Source organism: Acomys russatus, chromosome 15 (genome assembly GCF_903995435.1).
Source record: "Acomys russatus chromosome 15, mAcoRus1.1, whole genome shotgun sequence".
NCBI lineage: Eukaryota > Metazoa > Chordata > Mammalia > Rodentia > Muridae > Acomys > Acomys russatus.
In genome coordinates, this window is record NC_067151.1 from 38,632,841 (window position 1) to 38,651,767 (window position 18,927).

At 42.6% G+C, this 18,927-nt stretch overlaps 1 protein-coding gene across 1 annotated transcript in view; it reads left to right on the forward strand.

Annotated features, from left to right (window-relative positions):
• Arhgef26 (Rho guanine nucleotide exchange factor 26) overlaps nt 1-18,927 on the forward strand; it is a 112,991-nt gene that overhangs the window by 87,341 nt on the left and 6,723 nt on the right. Inside the window, exon 11 of the mRNA XM_051157239.1 lies at nt 11,754-11,963. Coding sequence (XP_051013196.1) covers nt 11,754-11,963 — 210 coding nt within the window. The remainder of the gene's footprint in view (nt 1-11,753; nt 11,964-18,927) is intronic.

The window sequence follows — 18,927 nt, forward strand, 5'->3', positions numbered from 1 at the left end:
ACAAGTATTAGTTGAGGATAAGCCAGTCAGTGTTCGATTGCTGTGAAGAGACAACATGACCATAGAAACTTAAATAAAGGAAAACATTTCATTTGAGGCTCGCTTACAGTTTCTGGGGTTCGGTCCATTGTTGGCATGGCAAGAAGCATGGTGGAATGCAGGCAGACATGTGCAGGAGAAGGAGCTGAGAGTTCTACGCGGGGACTGGACCTGGTTTGGGTTTCTGAAACCCCAAATCCCAAATCCTAGCCCCAGTGACACTTCCTCCAACAAGGTCATACCTCCTAATCCTTCCAAATAATCATGGACTAGGCTTTCAGCAGAATTCGCAATTAACATTGGGTCAAACAATAGCTCTGTTTGGTTTTCACATAATACGTGAGGAATGGGAATCCAGGCTCATTCATTAGCCAGAGCTCAGCTCCTTTATACCCACAGCCACTCCCTGTGAGCCTGTGGGGGCCATTTTCATTCAAACACCCAGATGGCTAAACAGAAGCACCATGGCCTAGATGCACTATTCCTTCTGCCTCCTGTCTCGAGCATCTTGGAATCTGGCTTAGTCTGGCCTTGCCCTCCACAATGTGTACACATTGTCTTTCTTCCTCATGTCAGTTGGTCCTAGGGAGCTTGCTGATGTTACAGTGGTCCAGATCCTTTCTCCTGGGGCTTTGTGCTGAATCACAGCCTTGGTGTCTTAGGCAGTAGAGATGTGGCTGTTGTGTGGATTTGTCTTTCTGTGTGTATCTGTGACTCTTCCCTTGTGTGTTCTTGTCATTCAGCTTTGCTTTGGCTCAGACTTCAGGAAAGGCATTTATGTCTTTTTTGTTTTGGTTACTATCTTTAATAAGTAATAAACTTTCATTCTCTTTCCCTTTCACTTTTTTCTTTATTTTTCTTTCCTTTTCTTCTCTCCTTTCCTTCCTTTCCCCACATCTATGAGGCTGTGCTGCTATAGCCATTGCGCTCCTGATCCCTTGCCCCCAGTTTCACAGTGTTAGGATTATGGGTGTGAACCACCACAGCTTTATATGGTTCTTGGTATGGAACCCAGGACTTTGTGCATGGCAGAAAGGCACTCTACTACATCCCCAGCTGGTAATAAACACCATGATTACTTACTCTTAATAAAAGCAAATCTGGGTCTTGTTAGCAATGTGGCTTCTGACATTTTCTGGAACATCACCCATATACTTCTGTAAATGCCGCATAGCTTTGATTTACAAAATGAGATTATTTGTAAAACTAATCCACAGAGGCAATTTTTACTTGCTTTTTATATTTTATTATAGTATTGACTAACATTTTAGGCTACCAGTCAATGTGTCCTCATGTAATATCGCTTAGGCACTGACAATACTGAATTATCACACCCTTTCACACTTGCTGTCCCAAAGCAAAGGAGAGAAACAAAACAGGCTTGAGAAATCCTGTGTACTCGTTTCTTCACTGGGAAACTCATTGTCAGATCATTGACTAGGCTTTCAGCAGAATTCTCAAATAACAGTGGCTCAAACAATAGAGATGTTTGGTTTTCACATGATGCATGGGGGGTGGGAATCAGGTGGGCCTTCATTAGCCAGAGCTCAGCTCCTATCTACCCGCAGCTAATCTGGAGTCTGGGTTTCTTTCTGCCCCCTTTTATGTTTAATGATAAGAAAATACCAGGCAGCAGCCCTTATGGCGAGGTTAAGATGAAATTTCAAAGTAGTTTTCACTTTGTGTTTCCCTAGTTATAAAAGATGCTTAACATTTAACACATTTCTTAGACACTTCTGTTTCTTCATTTGAGAGCTACCTTTTAGATCCCAAGCCCACTTTTTATTTTTATTTATTTTTTTTAGGAAGACATTTTTTTTTTTTAAGATTCACTTGTTTATTATTATGTGTACAGCACTCTGGCTGCATGTACACCTACAAGCCAGGGCATCAAATCACATTATAGATTGTTGTGAGCCACCTTGTGGCTGCTGGGAATTGAACTCAGGACCTTCGGAGGAGCAGTCAGTGCCCTTAACCTCTGAGCCATCTCTCCAGCCCCACTTTCTAAATTAGGTAATTCGTTCTCTTGATTATTTTTTGAGATATTTTGATTATTACTCTTCTGTTTGATGTATAGCTGGAAAAAAGTTCTGTCTCCTATGTCGTCTTCCTCTTCCTGGTGAAGGGTACACCCATTTTTTAATGCTTGTTTCAGCATTTTACACCTGGAACTGGTAGTGAATCTTGTTTGCAGGTTTCCCACTACACTTCCCATTCCCGACCTGGGTGCGAAGAGTTTTGCCTTCACAGTGCTTCCTTCCTTAAAGCTGGGGATCCCTCTGCCTGTTGCCCACTCCTAAAATCTGGGTCTTACAAACATAACTCAGATCTGTGGCAAGGCCCTGGGGTTTAGAAGATAGACTGCCTTTTGTGAGGCCACGAGGTCACCATCCTGAGGTCACGGTCTTACACTGGAACTTGGTTCTCATCAGCTTTGAATGTCCAGTGACTTCAGGCAGTGTAGGCTCCTTGGTACCCTGACCTGGTTCCATCCTGTCATAAGTTTTTCCATGGTAATGTTTTTTCCTGTTATAGAAATTGAAGCCACCTGATGTAAGTTGTCTTTCTCTGCAGAATAAATTTCTTGGGAAATCAACCTTAAAGAATTCTGATTCAAATCATTTTTGCTCCAGGTACACTAAGCACGCTGATCATTGTAGCATTTGCTTCTAAATTGAAGACAGTGACATGGGAGAAAAATGAAAGAATGATTTTCATCTTTGTTTTATTTTTCCTCTCTGCCCCACATTCTTTATTACACTGATATCACGAAGTATTTTCTTCTGTGCCTCTAAGAAGAATTGACATTGCTACCCCTGTTCACAGCATCACAGTATCAATTCCTGGGGTCAGAAAGAGTTAGATTCAGTTCCTGGCCATGTGACCTTGCCCGAGGCATTTTCAGCCTCCTCAGTATCTTGTTGTGGAATTGGATACTAGCTTCCAGAGTGCTTCTCTACCCTAGTTAGTTCTAAATAAAAACAAAAAAACGAACAGAGACCTTTGGTTTCATAAAAGCTTCAAGACACCATAACTGGGCAGGTATCAACCCTCTAAGCTATTTTGCTATTTCCCAGCTACACAGCCCATGTTACTTGCCATCACTGCTTCTGCGTGGGCTGCTTCTGTTCCTTCAGGCCATGTGGCTATGTGTTGACATCAGCACTGCCCCATGGGGACTTCCTCCTTCCCCAGCTTCTCCTCCTCCTGCTACATCTTCTCCTTCCTCTCTGAGACCCCAAGCCCAGGAGCCTAAGCCCCACCTACTTCTTTTCTGCCCAGTTACAGGCTGTCAGCTACATTATTTAACCAGTCAGAGAGTGTTGGCGAGCAAAGTCACGTACACGGCATCACTTGATGTATGTGAGGATATACTCTGGGTGGCAACCAGATCTTGGGGGCCAGTAATTAGCATTAGAATACATAACACCAGCTGGAGTGGTGGTGGTGCAGGCCTTTAATCCCAGCATGCAGGAGGCAAAGGCAGGTGGATTGCTATGTGTTCAAGGCCAGCCTGGTTTACAAAGAGTCCAGGACAGCCAAGGCTATGCAGTAAAGCCCTATCTCCAAAAAAAAAAAAAAAAAAAAAAAGAAAAGAAAAGAAAAGAAAAAGAAAAAAAAGAAAAAAAGAAAGAAAGGAAAGAAAAGAATACATAGCACCAGGCCACATCCCGAACATATCTTAGTAACCCTATCCATAAAGTGTGAGGAATAATGTCATCTTCATGATGTGAATTCAGTAAGATAGTGCACACAGAGTCATAGCATCTTCAGTAAGCCTTATGAAGTAGCTGATACTATCAATATTAATTTCAGTGATCGATATATCTCTCTAAAAATTCTTGCCATAAATCAAATTATTTCACCTGTACTTTTTCACTGTTTAAAAACTAGTGTAAAATCTTCAAGCCATGTTTCACATCTGAAGGCCGTGGCATACTGCAGGACTAGGCCTGAAGTTATGGCCTTTGAAATTGGAGTGATTTAGGAATTAATGCCTGTCTTTCCCCATTACCCATTACAGCCATCAAGGGAGGCGGGGTAGTGACATACGCTCATTCTTCACAAAGAGATGGGAATGATGAGTGTGTGTGTGTGTGTGTGTGTGTGTGTGTGTGTGTGTGTGTGTTGGGGGTGTGATTCTAGAACCATCTCTTTCTGTGGACTTGGTAGCACTCATATTGTAGTCAACCTCCATGTCCATGAATTCAGCCTGGGGTAGATAGAAAATAAGGTGTGTAGGTTGCTGTAATGCACTTGTACAGACATTTTCATATTGTTACCCTTTAGATGGTATGGCATAGCAATTATTTTCATAGTGTGCTAGTTATTATAGATAATACAAAGTATATTTTTAAAATGGTATATGAAGGTACAGGCAAATATACAGCTCTGTAGATGGACATAACTTATCCACAGATTTTGACATCTTTGAAGGTTCCTGCAACCAGTGCCCTCCGGATAGTAAAGGACAACCCGACTGTGCAGTTTTCATTTCCATTGGTATAAACTGGAGTGTGGGGGGTGATTCCTGTAATCTGGAGTAACCTTGTTACTCAGGGAAGCGGCTGCCTGCCTGTTCTCTGATCATGGGGCATCCTGGGCAGGGCAGGTAGAAAGCGCTAGGCCTGCAACCTCTTAGAACTGCTTGTCTCCTCTTACTCAGGGATGATAGGCTGTGGAATCTGGCCGTCCTGCAGGCTTGGCTTTGGGGGTGTCAGTTAATCATAGCAGATGTTGTGATTTCTACCAGCAAGTGAGATCCTCACTTCTACTCTTTGTTATTCTCCAGACAATGGATAGGAAGTGTGGGGCATGTTTGTTAGTCTTGAGAGCTATTTTGAGGAACTGAATAAGTAAGGTTATTTGAAATCAGTTTCTTGTAAATAGTGCTCCTTCTTTGGCAAACTGTGAGTCTCTTGATATTAGTATTTATTTTAAACCCTCCTTAGTCCATTTGTCCATTTGCATGGACTATGTAATTATCAGTCCTTTAAGAAATTCTTAGGTAATTTAAATAGATAGGACTCTACTAGGAAAACAAAAATAATAGCTAACATTTGGTATAAGCCAAGAGTGAGTTATTTTGAGGGCTATACACAAGAAGATGGAAAGGCACATATTATCTCATACCATCCCCATGGCAACCTGGTGCCATCTTTGTACAGATAACCGCAATGAAGCTTGGAGAGGATTGAAACCCTGCTGAGGTTAGCGGGACAGCTGTGGGACGGGCCAGGTGTGGGACGGGCCAGGTAGGTGTGGGACAGGCCAGGTAGGTGTGGGACGGGCTAACCCTAAGCAGACCTTTTGAGTCAGATCTGTAACCTTTACCTACTATGTTGAATCCACTACTTCTGAAAACTCCACGAAACTTTGTTAAGATTGTCCTAAGCCAAGCTTGCCACATGAAATCAAGCTCAATCAGATAGATCAGTTGGGTTTTGTTTTGTTTTTTGTTTATTTGTTTGTTTTCTAATCCCTTAACTTGGAATAAATTCCAGCGTTGCTCAATGTTTCCTGTCTCAGCAATGTCTGGCTGGAGTATTTTAATGCCAACTAAGCACCAAAGCAAGTGTAGGGATTTTGAAATCATGCTGTTGAATGAGCGAGGGGGGAACCAAGTTGAAATCTGCAGAGGAAGAAAGAACTCTTGCGCATGCCCTGGAGGAAAACACAAAGACTTTCTTTTTGTTTATTGAAATCCTGTATTCTCTTGGCCTCAATGCTTCTGGGAGAATGGCAGAAACATGACATCCCTGGGAGAAAATACATGGCTGTAGAAGAATGGGTCTGAAGAAGGATGCCTGGGAAATGTCATGGAAGGCACTAGGAGGGGAAAGCATGTCAGAAGGGCACAGATGCATGCCACCTGAGTCACTTGTGTGACTGCGCAGACATTCAGAAGAACAATGGCAGAGCCCAGGGCACTGCATTTTATAGGATGTTGGGCCATTGTGACCTTAGGGAACTATGTCATTTCCCTGGCCTGTGAGTGCTGGTCTGAGGAATCACAAGCTACTACTCCTGTTGTTTTGTTTTGTTTTCTGTTTTTTTTTTCCCCCCTTAGGACAGAGGCTGTGTGAATGTTTTAAACAGAACCTATGGGAAGAACATAATGAATAGGTTAAAAAAAAATCCATGCCACTACTCTGAGAGTGTATACTGGGAGTTGTGCTGTTTTGGAGAAATCTCTTTAATACTGTTTTCTCTTAATTTAACTTTATATAAAAGGAATAATAGAAAGTCTGCTTAGGTTCCAATCAATTGTACTCGATCCATGTAAGAGAGTTCTTAGAACTGTGTATAAGGTACAAGTAATTTCCAGAAAGCAGTAGGTAAGCTTCCGACTTAACCTTTGGCATTCCTTGCCAATACTTCTTTCCTCACCCCATGGACCCATTTCAGTCAAGCATCCTTCCCCCTTTTCTGGGCAATAAGAGTAGATATCAAGGATCATCACTAATAAGGGTCAAGGTGAGACTCCTCCAGAAGGTCAGAGCATACCTAAAAGCCCGTTTCTCACCAGAAAGCAAGCCTGACTTGTCCTGCCATCCACCGTCCACCTTTTAGGACTCTTTTAGACTTGCACATAACCGATCTATGGCTTCAACCTGCTTTAAGGAAACAGACTGGATTGCAAAGTTTAAAGTGATCTCAGATGTCTCTCCAAATCTCCCCAAATTATTTATTGTTCATCAATTCCTCACATTTGAAAAACAATCCATATTGTTTATTAAGTCCTGAAATATTTTTTAATTAGTTTATGAATTCATTAGTCAATTTCACTAGTCCATCTGTCAACTCTTGCTAGGCCTGGCCTAGTTCTTGAACTGCAATAGATTTATAAATGTCTTAGTATATCCAAGGGCCAATTCAAGTCTTTCTAGTTGCTTCTGCATGCTTATTTTCCCATATGATCTAAAATAACTCAGCTAGCCCCTCTACTCAGCTCACCCCACAAAACCATTTTTGTATTTGTATTTGTATTGATTGGATTAAAATTATGTTACATTAGAAAGAACAGATACTTTTATTATATCAAGGTTGTCTTCACATAGAAAATCTTGATAAGCTTCATCATAAATATTTTAAGAGATTTTCTGATGTTATGAGATAGGTTTGTCAATTATATTTTTGTATTAAACTTTTTATTACGTGTGTGTGTGTGTGTGTGTGTGTGTGTGTGTGTGTGTGTGTGTGTGTAGGAATGCCATAACATGTGTGTGGAGGTCAAAAGGCAACTTGAGGGATTCAGTTCTCCCATACTACCATGAGCTTGGGTACTGAACTCAGGTCATCATAGCAACCCTTGTCTCTAAGTCTATCTCACTGAATCTCATTGATCATACTATTTAACTCTATGCCATTAACATATAGGAGAGCTCTTACATGGAGTTCTTTTTCTCTAGAATGAATTCATGGTCACTTTGTGGTTATATTTCAGTTAGTGCTGTATTCTGCAGACAGTAAGACAGGAAGACACACACTTAGGCATCCACAGACACATTGGCAGTCTTCACATCTTTCCTGGCAAATAGGTCAAATGTACAGAAATTCATCCCACCCTCACATACTCATTGCCCAAACTTGCCACGGTAGTTAATGCTAGACACTTTCTTCTTAAACCAAAAAGAAAACCCAAGATGAACAAAGTTGTAGATCAGTGTCCCTTTGTCCTCATTCTGTCCTTCTCCTTCCCAAACTGACTGTGTCAAAATAGATGCTTGGCGCTCAGATTTCTGTGCTAAATGCCGCAAATTTCCATGTGTCTATGTTGTTTGGATATTTAAACATGGATTTGTTATATGCAGTCTTTAAATGTCTTTCTGATCCAAAGGAAATAAACAATATAAGTAAATGTCCACTATAAGAAGGCTCCAAACCTTTGGGGACTTTATGGGACAGGACGTTAAAGTGCTTTATAATTATTTGCTTAATAAAGAGAGGGCAAGGATGGAGCTCATTGGTACAGTGCTGACCCAGCATGTGCACGGCCCTGTGAGCCAATCTCAGCACCACAGAAAAGCAAAAAGAAACTCTTTGCAATCAGGCTCGTGTCACATCACCTCAGCAATATGCACCATCCATGTAGACACTGTCTGAACTTATTAGTATAGAATTCCAGGAGGGAAAATGACTGTGAGACCTATTTAGCATAGTTTTCTTTTCCCTATGGATATTTGCTTTGTTTAACATCATAATTTAAAGAAGCAGAGTATGGACAGAGGTTACTGGGACTCCAAGTGGGTCTCAACAGGGAGAGTCGACATTCCGTAAGGCCCAGAGCAACAGACCTCTGTGGGCCTGGCCGCTCCCTGCACTTGACTGGAGACGGCTTGCAGAGCGGGGAGCCTGAGCAGCTGCAAATGTGGAGCATATGTGACACAATGGCAGGAAGTCCCCACGTAAGCTCCCTCATGCAAAGGAAGGTGCTTTTTCCATTTGCCTTTTTTCTCTGAGCAATTCAGCTTCCTAATTACATGATCCAAGTTGTTTCAGAAATTGTGTCAGCCATATGTTTGTTAAATGACGGCAGCAAGCGTAGGGAAGTCTGACTAGAGTCAACTTCCCTGAGGAAAAGGGTTGGTTCTTTCCTCTCCATTCAGCCTTCTGGGACCTGAGTGAGCAGAGGTGGGAAAGCGCAGCATAGCTGTGGCTGGGGGTAGGCTCCCTTCCTCACCCTCTGCACACACTGTAGTCGGTTGTCCTGCTGATCTAGGGGAGCAATGGAAGGTGCTGACTGACAGAAGAATGAGCTTCATGCAATAGCCAGCAGATTCAGAGGCAGGGCGATAGTGGCCATCATTCTGAAACTTTGCGAGAGGAAATATCTATATATGAGTGTGTAAGAGAACACACCAGAAGTATTTTATGAGAGTAAGCCAGCCACTTGTCAGTTTTTGTTTCAGTGACCTTAAAGGTAGCTGACTGGGATAAATAACTAATTTAACTTCAGTACAGTTACATGATATCAAGTCTCTCTCTCTCTCTCTCTCTCTCTCTCTCTCTCTCTCTCTCTCTCTCTCTCTCTGTGTGTGTGTGTGTGTGTGTGTGTGTGTGTGTGTGCGCGTGCGTATGTTAGTGGTGGTGGTAGGATGTGTGTATATGCACATCCTGACTCCTGTGCTGTTAGATTTATGACTGAGATGTCCTGGCATTGTAAACATTTTCAGTGCTGCTAACAATTGGCTTCTTTGTTTCTTTCTAGTAAACAAGATCTCTTAAAGATACAACCGTGTTTAGTTGCAAGTGCACTGCCCTGCTTTCTTCCTTTGAGTATAAGGCGAGCTATGCTAGGTCTCAGTTTAGATGTGACCTGGTGTGTCACATCTGGGTGTGGCAGCCTCGTGACAGCTTTGGAGATCATCTCGCCATGGGAACTTGCAGTGAATACAGACGAGATCCTAACAGCAGATTTAGTCAGAAGGTTTATTTTGTTTTTAGAGATGGAACCTGTATGTGCTGTTTCTGAGTGGCAAATCTACCAAACTAAACTTCAAAACAAAACAAAACTGTCCTGTTTTCCAAGGACAGTTTTACAATGCAGAATATTTACTACTGAGTAAAGAAGGCCCCAGAACTTTTGAACAAAATGTTTTGTTCTAAAAACTCCTAATTTTATATATTTATGATTAAGGCAATGATAGATACAAGGTACCAGATATTATGTTATATGGAGTTTATTAAATAAGCATGGGGAGAGAAGGAAAGGGGGAAAGGGTACTCCAGAGAGAGAGACAGAAAGAAAGACAGGAAGAGTAAGAAGAAGAGAGAGAAGGGGAGAAGGAGTAACAGAGAGAGGGAGGCCGGGCATGTGGATAGTTTGTCCTTTTATATGGCCCTGGGTAGGGCCATGGCCCCGTGGCAGATAAGCAATGACATCACAAGTAGGCAGACTGAAGAACTCTAACACCTAGTACATTGGGACACCGGGAGTTTTCTTTCAGCTCTTCTAAGTTCATATGTTTTTGTTTGCTATGAACTGAGATAATGTCATTGGTCCTAGAGTATATTAAAATGTATGTTTACCTCAGTGCAATAGGAGTTTATCTGCAAGGATGGGAGACAGCAGAGAGATAGCTACATTTGGAATTTGCCAGGCAAGTACAACCAAGGGAGATAAGCATCTGTGCAAGAAACGATTTTAGCTAACCGCAAGGCATCCAAGCACAAGTGCGGGGCATGTAGAATTTTTTAGCGAACAGGTGACAAGGTCACAGAGCCAATGAGAAGGAACTGATGGGTTAGTTAAGTTTGGAGGATGAGGATTCAGTTGGCGGGGTAGATAGACGGGTGCCAGGTAGAGCCGGTGTGTCTAGACTGTTATTGGAATGAACGAGAAGCTGCTATAATGGGATGATAAATGTGGCTTGGTGGCTGAGGTAGCACTGGATAGATCAAAGAACTGAGAGACCACAGTGAGAGAAGGAGCTGTGCATAGAATGGAAAGACTGAAGTAACACTGGAGAGAGACAAGCTTGGGAGTCACAAGGCAGGATTGGAGACTCCGAAGTCTGGAGGAGTTTGTGATTAGGACAGAGACTAAGAATGTGAGCTCTAAAGTCCAGGCCTTGTTGAGAGCGGCAAGTACTCTTTTTCTTGAAGTTAGCAGACTCCCTGGGGGATAAGGCCACTCTAGAGAGAACCATGATTCTGTTAGAGGAAACTTACTTGTTACAAAGTAGAGGGAAGGTTCAGAAAAGGGCCTGAATCTTCAGACTTTTCCTGACTTCCTAAGGGAGGGTACTCCTAGACGTACACAGTGGGAGGTGTTCGGGAGCCAGTTGTCCAGAGGGAATCAGCCTTACTGCAGAATAAAGGGTCCTGGGAGATGTGAAATAAGCAAGGATGAGGACACAACAGGATAAAACCTGGTGGATTCTGAAACCCAGGGCCATCATGTGGGAGAGAGAATGGACTGGGTGCTTTGCCAGAGCAGGCAGGCCTCTTTGGGGATCTGCTTTTATACACAGATTCCTGAAGTGTGATCTCTATAAGCGGACCTCTGGGGTTCTGCTTCCATCCTCTGCTGTGGTCATTTGGGGGTAGGAGGTGAAAGCTGGCCTACCCAGAGTGTGGATTGTCTTCTCCAGCCTCCTCTTCATTCTGTGGTGGAGGTGTGAGGAAAGCTGGGGATGTGCACCAATGATCAGGGTGTGTGCAAGTCACACTGGTTGTAGCAGTTAGAAAATGGTGGCAAATGAAGCCTAGGAAGCTCTCCATTGGGTTAGTTATTCAATATCTCATCCTTTTTTTTTTTTTTTTTTTTTTTTTTTTTTTTTTTTTTTTTTTTAACTATCTAGCCTTTGTGGATTGTATCTAAAATGGCACTGTAAGTCTCATGGTGTTGCCTACTAGATACTTGGGTCTTTGGTAGGAATTTCTCATAGTGTGTACGCAAGAAGTGCCCAACTTTCATTTGTGCTGATTGTTAAACCCATGTAAGGAATGCCTTGTGTTTTCAAAAATACATCACTCTTTTGTCTGAGGTGTACTACAGTGTGCCATACACGTAGTATCTGTGTGTCTACTGATTGGCAAGCAGAAGATACAATTCAGGCTCCAACCCCTGTTATAAACCAGGTCATTCTCTCTTCCTTCTGGATATCCTGGCCAGTTCTCCAAAAATGGGACTTGAAATCTGACAGCGTCACAGCCATAGCTACTGAATAACGAACACATTCCACCCCCTCCCCCCTTTCTTTTAGTGAAGAAAGCTACAACGTCAATGACTACTCCTTAAGGGACCAGCTGTTGGTGGAATCTTGCGACAACGAAGAGCTGAATTCTTCTCCAGGGAAGAACACTTCCACAATGCTTTACTCAAGACAGAGCTCTGCCACTCACCTCTTTACCCTGACTGTCCTCAGCAACCATGCCAGTGAGAAGGTGGACATGCTGCTCGGGGCTGAAACCCAGTAAGTGCGCAGATGGAGACGGTGCAGGCTGCCTGGACTGTCATCTGCTCACCCCGCTGCTCTCGCTCTCCACACACAGTGGCTCCAGTTTGTTTTGTCGTGTGCGTGCTGTGTGCCGAGCATCGCGTCTAGGTGCTTTAGGCAGATATGATCTCCTCAGTGCCTCTAGGGAGGGACGTTGCTATTTGCACCCTGTAAGTCCTGATGGATGGATGCGTTTCAGTTGAGCTTTTCATTGGCAAATGTGTTTTATTTAAATACTTATTTTTATAAACAAAAACATTAGGATGAAGCTTTCTCTTACTCCTTTACGTTCATTTGGAATATTTTGTACCTTTACAGCAACCTGTCCTTTGCTTTCCGTAGGCCTTGAGAAGCTGCTTCTAGTGCCAAAAGCTATTTAATATTTCACATGGATGTCTTGTAGTCACTACCATTTGCAGCCTTGAGAGATGGATCATCCACTTTAGGCAAAATGACGAAATGTTAGTCAGAGTCCGAGCAAACTTTGCTTTCTCCAGTAGAGAATTTAAAGTAATTTCTGAGTCATCTGCCTTCAGTCAGACAGAGCACAGGGACTCTCAGAGACCTACTCAGTTTAGGAAAACGATATCGTGATTCTTCTTTCTAGCCAGCCTCTGAAGGCAGGACAGACATGCTGCAGAGGTCTGTGGCATGCCCAGCACTCAGTCTGCAGTCCACTCTCACGCTGGACGAGGGCATTAGGGCTTGACTTGCAAGTCCACCTTGAGGATTTGGTTCATTTTGACACTGCTGACCAATTTGTTTGGAAACAAGAAATCTCTTGGATAGCATTATGGGCCAAGTGCTATGTTGGGTCAGAGAGTAGAGCGCTGGAGGAAAAGGAATCCCCACTGCCTGTGTGCTCTCAGGTCCCTGCATCCCATCATCTGCCAGCATTCCCAGGTAGAATCATTAAACTGGGTCAGCAGATAGTAGCAACTGAGCCTCAACTGTAGTTCAGTCTTTACGTAGATGCATATTCTTACAGAAGAGGTCTTTTTATCTGGGCCCATAATTCTTTCCCTGGAGCTGTAGAAAAGCTCCAAGCATTGCCCACCGAGTCTGCTTCTTACAAGAGGAGGGAATCCCCGGGGCCGTGCAACCAGCATCGAACACACCCGGGGCCAGGCTTGAGGAAAGGCATGTCTTCACCTCTAGACGTCCTTGGGTAGCAGAGGTAGACCTAGGCTTCCTTTGTGTGAGGGGACCTCTTCCAAAGATGGAATTAATATGTTGGATTTTGTGTAACTTTAAGAAAAGCTTAAACTTGGGGGGGGGGGCGGCTTAAGCTTTAGTACTTGTGCAGACATTTCAGAGAATTCATAGAAGTTTGAAATGTCGCCTTTGTACTTGGTGATGCAGAGAGTGCTGCTTTTGCCTGTGTTTTCCTCTTCTATTCACAGTTTGTTCTTCATTCTGTCCTTGCTGATGTATTGGCAGAGCTCTTCCTGAGAGCCTCATACATAATTTATAAAAACTCCATCACTTGTTTCTTAGATATTCTAAGTCAGTGTCCTGCTCTTTTCATACCAAGACTAGATCCTTTCCCAAGACTGTACAGTGTGTTCTACCCTCTTGCCTTTGATTTGCCATGGACTGAGTGGTTGTCATTTTCTTAATCAGACATGTCCTCAGAATATTTAGCTATGTCACCCATAAGCCCATGGGTATGACTCATGTGTGCAATTCTTTCATTAATAGCAAGAAAACATTCCAGAAAGCATGGGGTGGAGGCAGAAGCCTGTCTTTGGGAACAGAAAAAGGGACTGTCATTCTTCTCTTCCATCTTCGATCCTCAATGCCAGCTGAGAAATAAATGAATAGACTGGACTGGAGCGATTGCTCAGTGGTTAGAGCACGTGCTTGTCTCGGAAAGGATCTGGGTTCACTTTCTAGCCCCCACATGGTGGTTTACAACTATCTGTAACTCCAGTTCCAGGCAATATTGAGTGGTCTCTGTGGGTAGCAGACATTTTTGCAGTGTGCATAGATATATATACAGGCATAACATTCATATACATAATATAAAAGTAATAATTCTTAAGTAAATGCACAGATGCTGGCAAGATACAAAATGACATTGACAGAGGGAAAAAAAATGACACCAAAATGCACTTTCCTTAAAACAGACACACTTAATTTCATGCGCCATTAGCTGTTTAAATGTCTAGCCAGTTATTGCATGCTGTGAGTACATATCAGCAGATTAGTTCTCAGTCACCTGCTTCTCTGTGTTTGTTTTACACATAAACTTAAACCTGGAGACGTAAAAGCTGGACAAGCGAATAATGCATTATGAACTGTTTAAATCAACTTAAACATTTATCATGTCTTTATGGTACGGGCTATCTGGTTTTGAACAATCAGTTCTAATCAATGTAAGGATTGTTCTTTCTTTGCATCTCAGTATTTGGGGTTTTAGCATTTATTCTCATGTGTATGTCTATGTGTGAGTATGACGTGAGGGTACACATGCCTGTGCGAGCACACAAAGGCCAGAAGAGAACTTCGGTGTCCTTTCCTGTCATTTCCTTCCTGTTTCTGAGTCAGGTTCTTATTCTTGACCTGGGGTTTACGTCTTAGGCCCCTGCCTCTGCACCTCATCGGAGGCGGAGTTAGCGCATTTGCTAGAGTGTCTGACTTGTTACAAGGATACCAAGATCCAGGTCTGGTCCTATGGCTGCAGAGCTCATGCGAGCCACCAAGTCATCTCTCTGGCCCCCACATTTGTGGGGCTTCTTTTCTTTTCTTCCTTCATTCCTAACTTCCTTCCTTCCTAACTTCCTTCGTTCCTTTCCTATTCTTTCCTTTTTTCTTTTTTCTCTGTGTAGTATTACAGTAAAAATGTATCAGTTCAGCCTAAGATGCTAAATAAAGACATAGAGTCTGAAGCATACTTTAAAGCTGCCAGTACAATGCTGGGCAGAATCTAAACTGAACAAACTTATTCCTAAATCTAACATAAACAAAGCACTCTAAATCTCATATAATACTTATACCCCAAGCACTTATCACTGTAATGATCAACAGGCCATTAATTCCCCTCCGTCTACCTTCTCCGTCAACCATCTCTCCCCAAGTACCAAAATCTCCTCCTCCACTCCAGGAGGTTCCGCCTTCCACTCCCTTCTTCTGCCCAACTCATTGGCTAAACAGTGCTTTATTGACAGTTCTTACATCCACTCATAATGCCTCCATCTGTAGCCCTGGCTACCCTGGATTCACTCTACATACCTCAGACTCAGAGATGTGCCTGTGTTTGCCGAGTGCTGGGGTTGAAGGTGTGAGCCATCACTACCTGGCACTTTCCTCCTTCATATGTATTTACTTGAGTAGTACAATAAAGCTAAGAAAATGAAGTTTTCTCTCCTTTCCTGGATTTGAGTGTACAACAGCATGTTTCCCCTTTTCTTAATTTTCCTCCTCACTATCTCCTCCCAAGTCTATCTTTTGAGCCACCCTAACAAAATTCTAAGCCTTCTTTCTCCCTCTGCACTATTGATTGCTAATCTCTAGTCTCAGATTTGTTCTTTGCTTTCTCCTCTTTGTATATAGCAAACACCCAAAACATATTTTTAGATTAATACAAAAATAGAATAATTAGTTTTTCTATATCCAAAGCCAAGGTAGAGTGGTTAAGATATTTAGGGAAATTCTGGGTTTTTTTGTTTTTGATTTTTTGAGACAGGGTTTCTATGTGTGTAGCTTTGGCTTCTTGGACTTCTTTGTAGACCAGGCTGAACTTGAACTCAGAGAGATCCACATATCTCTGCCTCCTGAGTGCTAGGATTAAAGGAGTATGCCACCTTGCCTGGCTGATATAATCTCTTTTTTATTAGTCTCTGCCACCCCTTTAAAATATGTACTTTTTAACTTTTGTTTGACAGTTTCATACATGTATATACTGCATTCCGATTACTCTTAGCCTCCTTTACCACTCTGGAACTCTTAACACGCCCCACCCCCCACTACCGAAGGCTCTCCCTCACTAGTGTGCTTTTGTTTTGTTTTCTGACCCACTGAATTTCATCAAGGCTACGTGACTGACCATGGTCATGGAACATCCAGTGGAGCTTGGCAGGCTGACCAGTAGTTCTCACCTAGAACCCATCAGTTGCCAAAACTTCAGCAGGGATGGACAGTGCGTCACTCACCCCATTTCTTTCCATCCATAACTGTTGCCTGGTTTAGCCTTGTGCAAGCCCAGTAAAGGCAACTCAGCTCTTATGAGTACATGATTGCAATAGCCGTGTCATGCCTAGAAGATAGCAATTTGTAGCTCTTCTCCTTCCCTATCATCTGGCTCATTCGTTCCATCACTCCTACTTCAGGATTTTCTGAGCCTTAAAAGCGTGGTATAAATGTTCCCTTTAGGGCTGTGCACTCATCTGTTTCTTACTCTACCAGCCAAGCATCTCTGAATTCACATATGTTTACTGTAAAGAAAAGCTTCTCTGATTAAGGCAAAGAGTAGCATTTCTCTATGGGTATGAAAATATGTGTTTAGAAAGCAGTTTAGCCCATGCTAATTTAGCTAAACAATAGTAGTAGGTTGTCTCTTATTGTCTATGTTTTCCTCAGTTTTTTAATCAGGCTCATAGTATGAGCCATGAAATTTCTTCTTGTAAAACAGGCCTTAAATCCAATCAATGAACATTGGTTGCTCCTGTGATGGTTTTGCCGTTAATGCAGTTGTGGGCACTTCTTGTCTTGTGGTTGGTGTTAGCTTTCGGGTTCATAGTTGTCACCTGTTCTCTCCCAGCAGCCTGTAGACCATATGAAACCCAGCTAGCAGGGAAGAAGCTTTCCACTGAGTTCTGCCTTCATTTCTCTGTATTTACAATCACGACACATGGCGTCTTCAACAAGTGTCTTACCATATATTTCTGAGCCAGGCATGGTGGTGTACACCTTTAATCCCAGCACTTGGGAGGCAGAGACAGGCGGACCTCTGAGTTTGAGGCCAGCCTGGTCTACAAAGTGAGTCCAGGACAGCCAAGACGACACAAAGAAACTCTGTCTCGAAAAAAAACAAAAAACAAAAAAAATTTTTTTTAAATCATCTATTTCTGGTAGGTAACCAAAAGAATAGCAAGAGCCTGTGTTATTTTAGGGGATTCCCCATGTGACTCTGGGGTTCCTGTTTAATAATCCTGGCTTCCAGGAGCAGAATTATCTAACTAAGAAGCATATTTTCCTTCTAACTCTTATTTTACTTTGCTTATAAAAATGTAGGTTTTTATATGACTGTTCCATATACTATTCACTTTGGCTACCCTCCATCATCCACTTATTTTCCCACTCTTCCACCTTCCCAGTATTTAAACCTGTCTACCCTGTTTCCTCCCACCACTTTCATAGCACCTCTGTTATTACCTAACCCTCCCATCCCTTAAGATGTCCTACTTCCCATTGGCCCCTTCCTGTTTCCCTGGCATCTATAAGTTGCTAGAGCAGCTTTCCCCCAATTCCTCCTGGTTTCCAACCTTTGTTCCTAAGAACACTGCTGACCATTTTGTAGGATGTACATCTAGTTGTGTGCACAGTGTTGTACATTTGCCTATCACAAACCTTAAGTCACTGTGTTGCTAAGCAGACAATAATCTGAAAAATTTAAAGACTTGCTCTTCTAGGAAAGACAAGGGAAGAATGTTTTACTGTCATCTCTTCCCTCCCCCGGCACCCTGCACCCCCCCACAAGGCTTTTCAAGAATGTGGGAGATGGAGAGTCCCCTTTGTCTGCCTTCATTAAAATGAGGCACAGACAGCTGCAGCTCCCACAGGCAACAGGCTGTAGTAAGCGATGCCCTTGGCTTCCTGGATTTGCAGTAGAATTTGGGTCCAGCTTATGCTGGGATGAGCTATCTAGTATATGTTCAGTGAGGGGACAACTTTCTTCACCCATTAAACTATAGGATAGAATCATCATAAACCATAATCAGAGATCCTTCCTCGCATTCGCTTCACTAAAGAAAGCTCCCGCCTAATGCATGTGGCTAGATCTGTCAGCCACCCAGAGGGGGTGCTGGGCCTCTGACAAAGGGGCGTTGTTTGCAGGGAGCTTTGCACTCTTCCTGCTTTGGTTAATGATTTAATTACAACAGGAAGTAGAAGGATGGAATAAAATTGTAAATGGTATCTCAGAGGCAATCATAGTCTTTCTTCCTTTAGGAAAATCACAACATAAAGAAGATAGCGCTCTATGAGAGAATGTGTTTTAGGTTACAGGGTTTTGTTTTTGTTTTTTTTTGTTTGTTTGTTTGTTTTTGTTTTTCGTCCTTGAATCTAGATTCTATGTCCAACATGATCTTTCACATTTGAAATGGTACTTCTCAATCTGTTCCCTTTCTTCTAAGCCAAACTATAGGCACCTTTTTAAAAGGCATTTTTCATTAACAAACAAGATATTTTGAGTGGAAATGGTCAGAACATTTTTTAAAATTATATATATATTAATTTATTCATATTACATCTCAATTGTTATCCCATCCCTTGTATCCTCCCATTCCTCCCTCCCTCCTGCTTTCCCCCTACTCCCCTCCCCTATGACTGACTAAAGGTGGCCTCTGCCCCCTGTATATGCTCATAGGGTATCAAGTCTCTTCTTGGTAGCCTGCTATCCTTCCTCTGAGTGCCACCAGGCTTCCTCATCCAGGCGACGTGGTCAAAACTGTGGAGAATGTCCTGTCCATTGGCTTGATATGAGTAGAGGTTGGTCAGAACATTTTCTAAAGATTTATTTTTATGTGCTTTGTTGTATTGCCTCCGTGTACATTGTGTGAGGTGTTGTTGTAAACTCTCAGGCCCCTCCGTTGAGACCTACTTTAGTTCTTAGTACAACTGTAGCTCTTCTGTTAACACCAGCTCTTAGCATCCTGAATTCAGACCATGGACCTGACTGGTCAGTTCTTGTTACCAAAGTCACAGTCTGTGGCCCAGA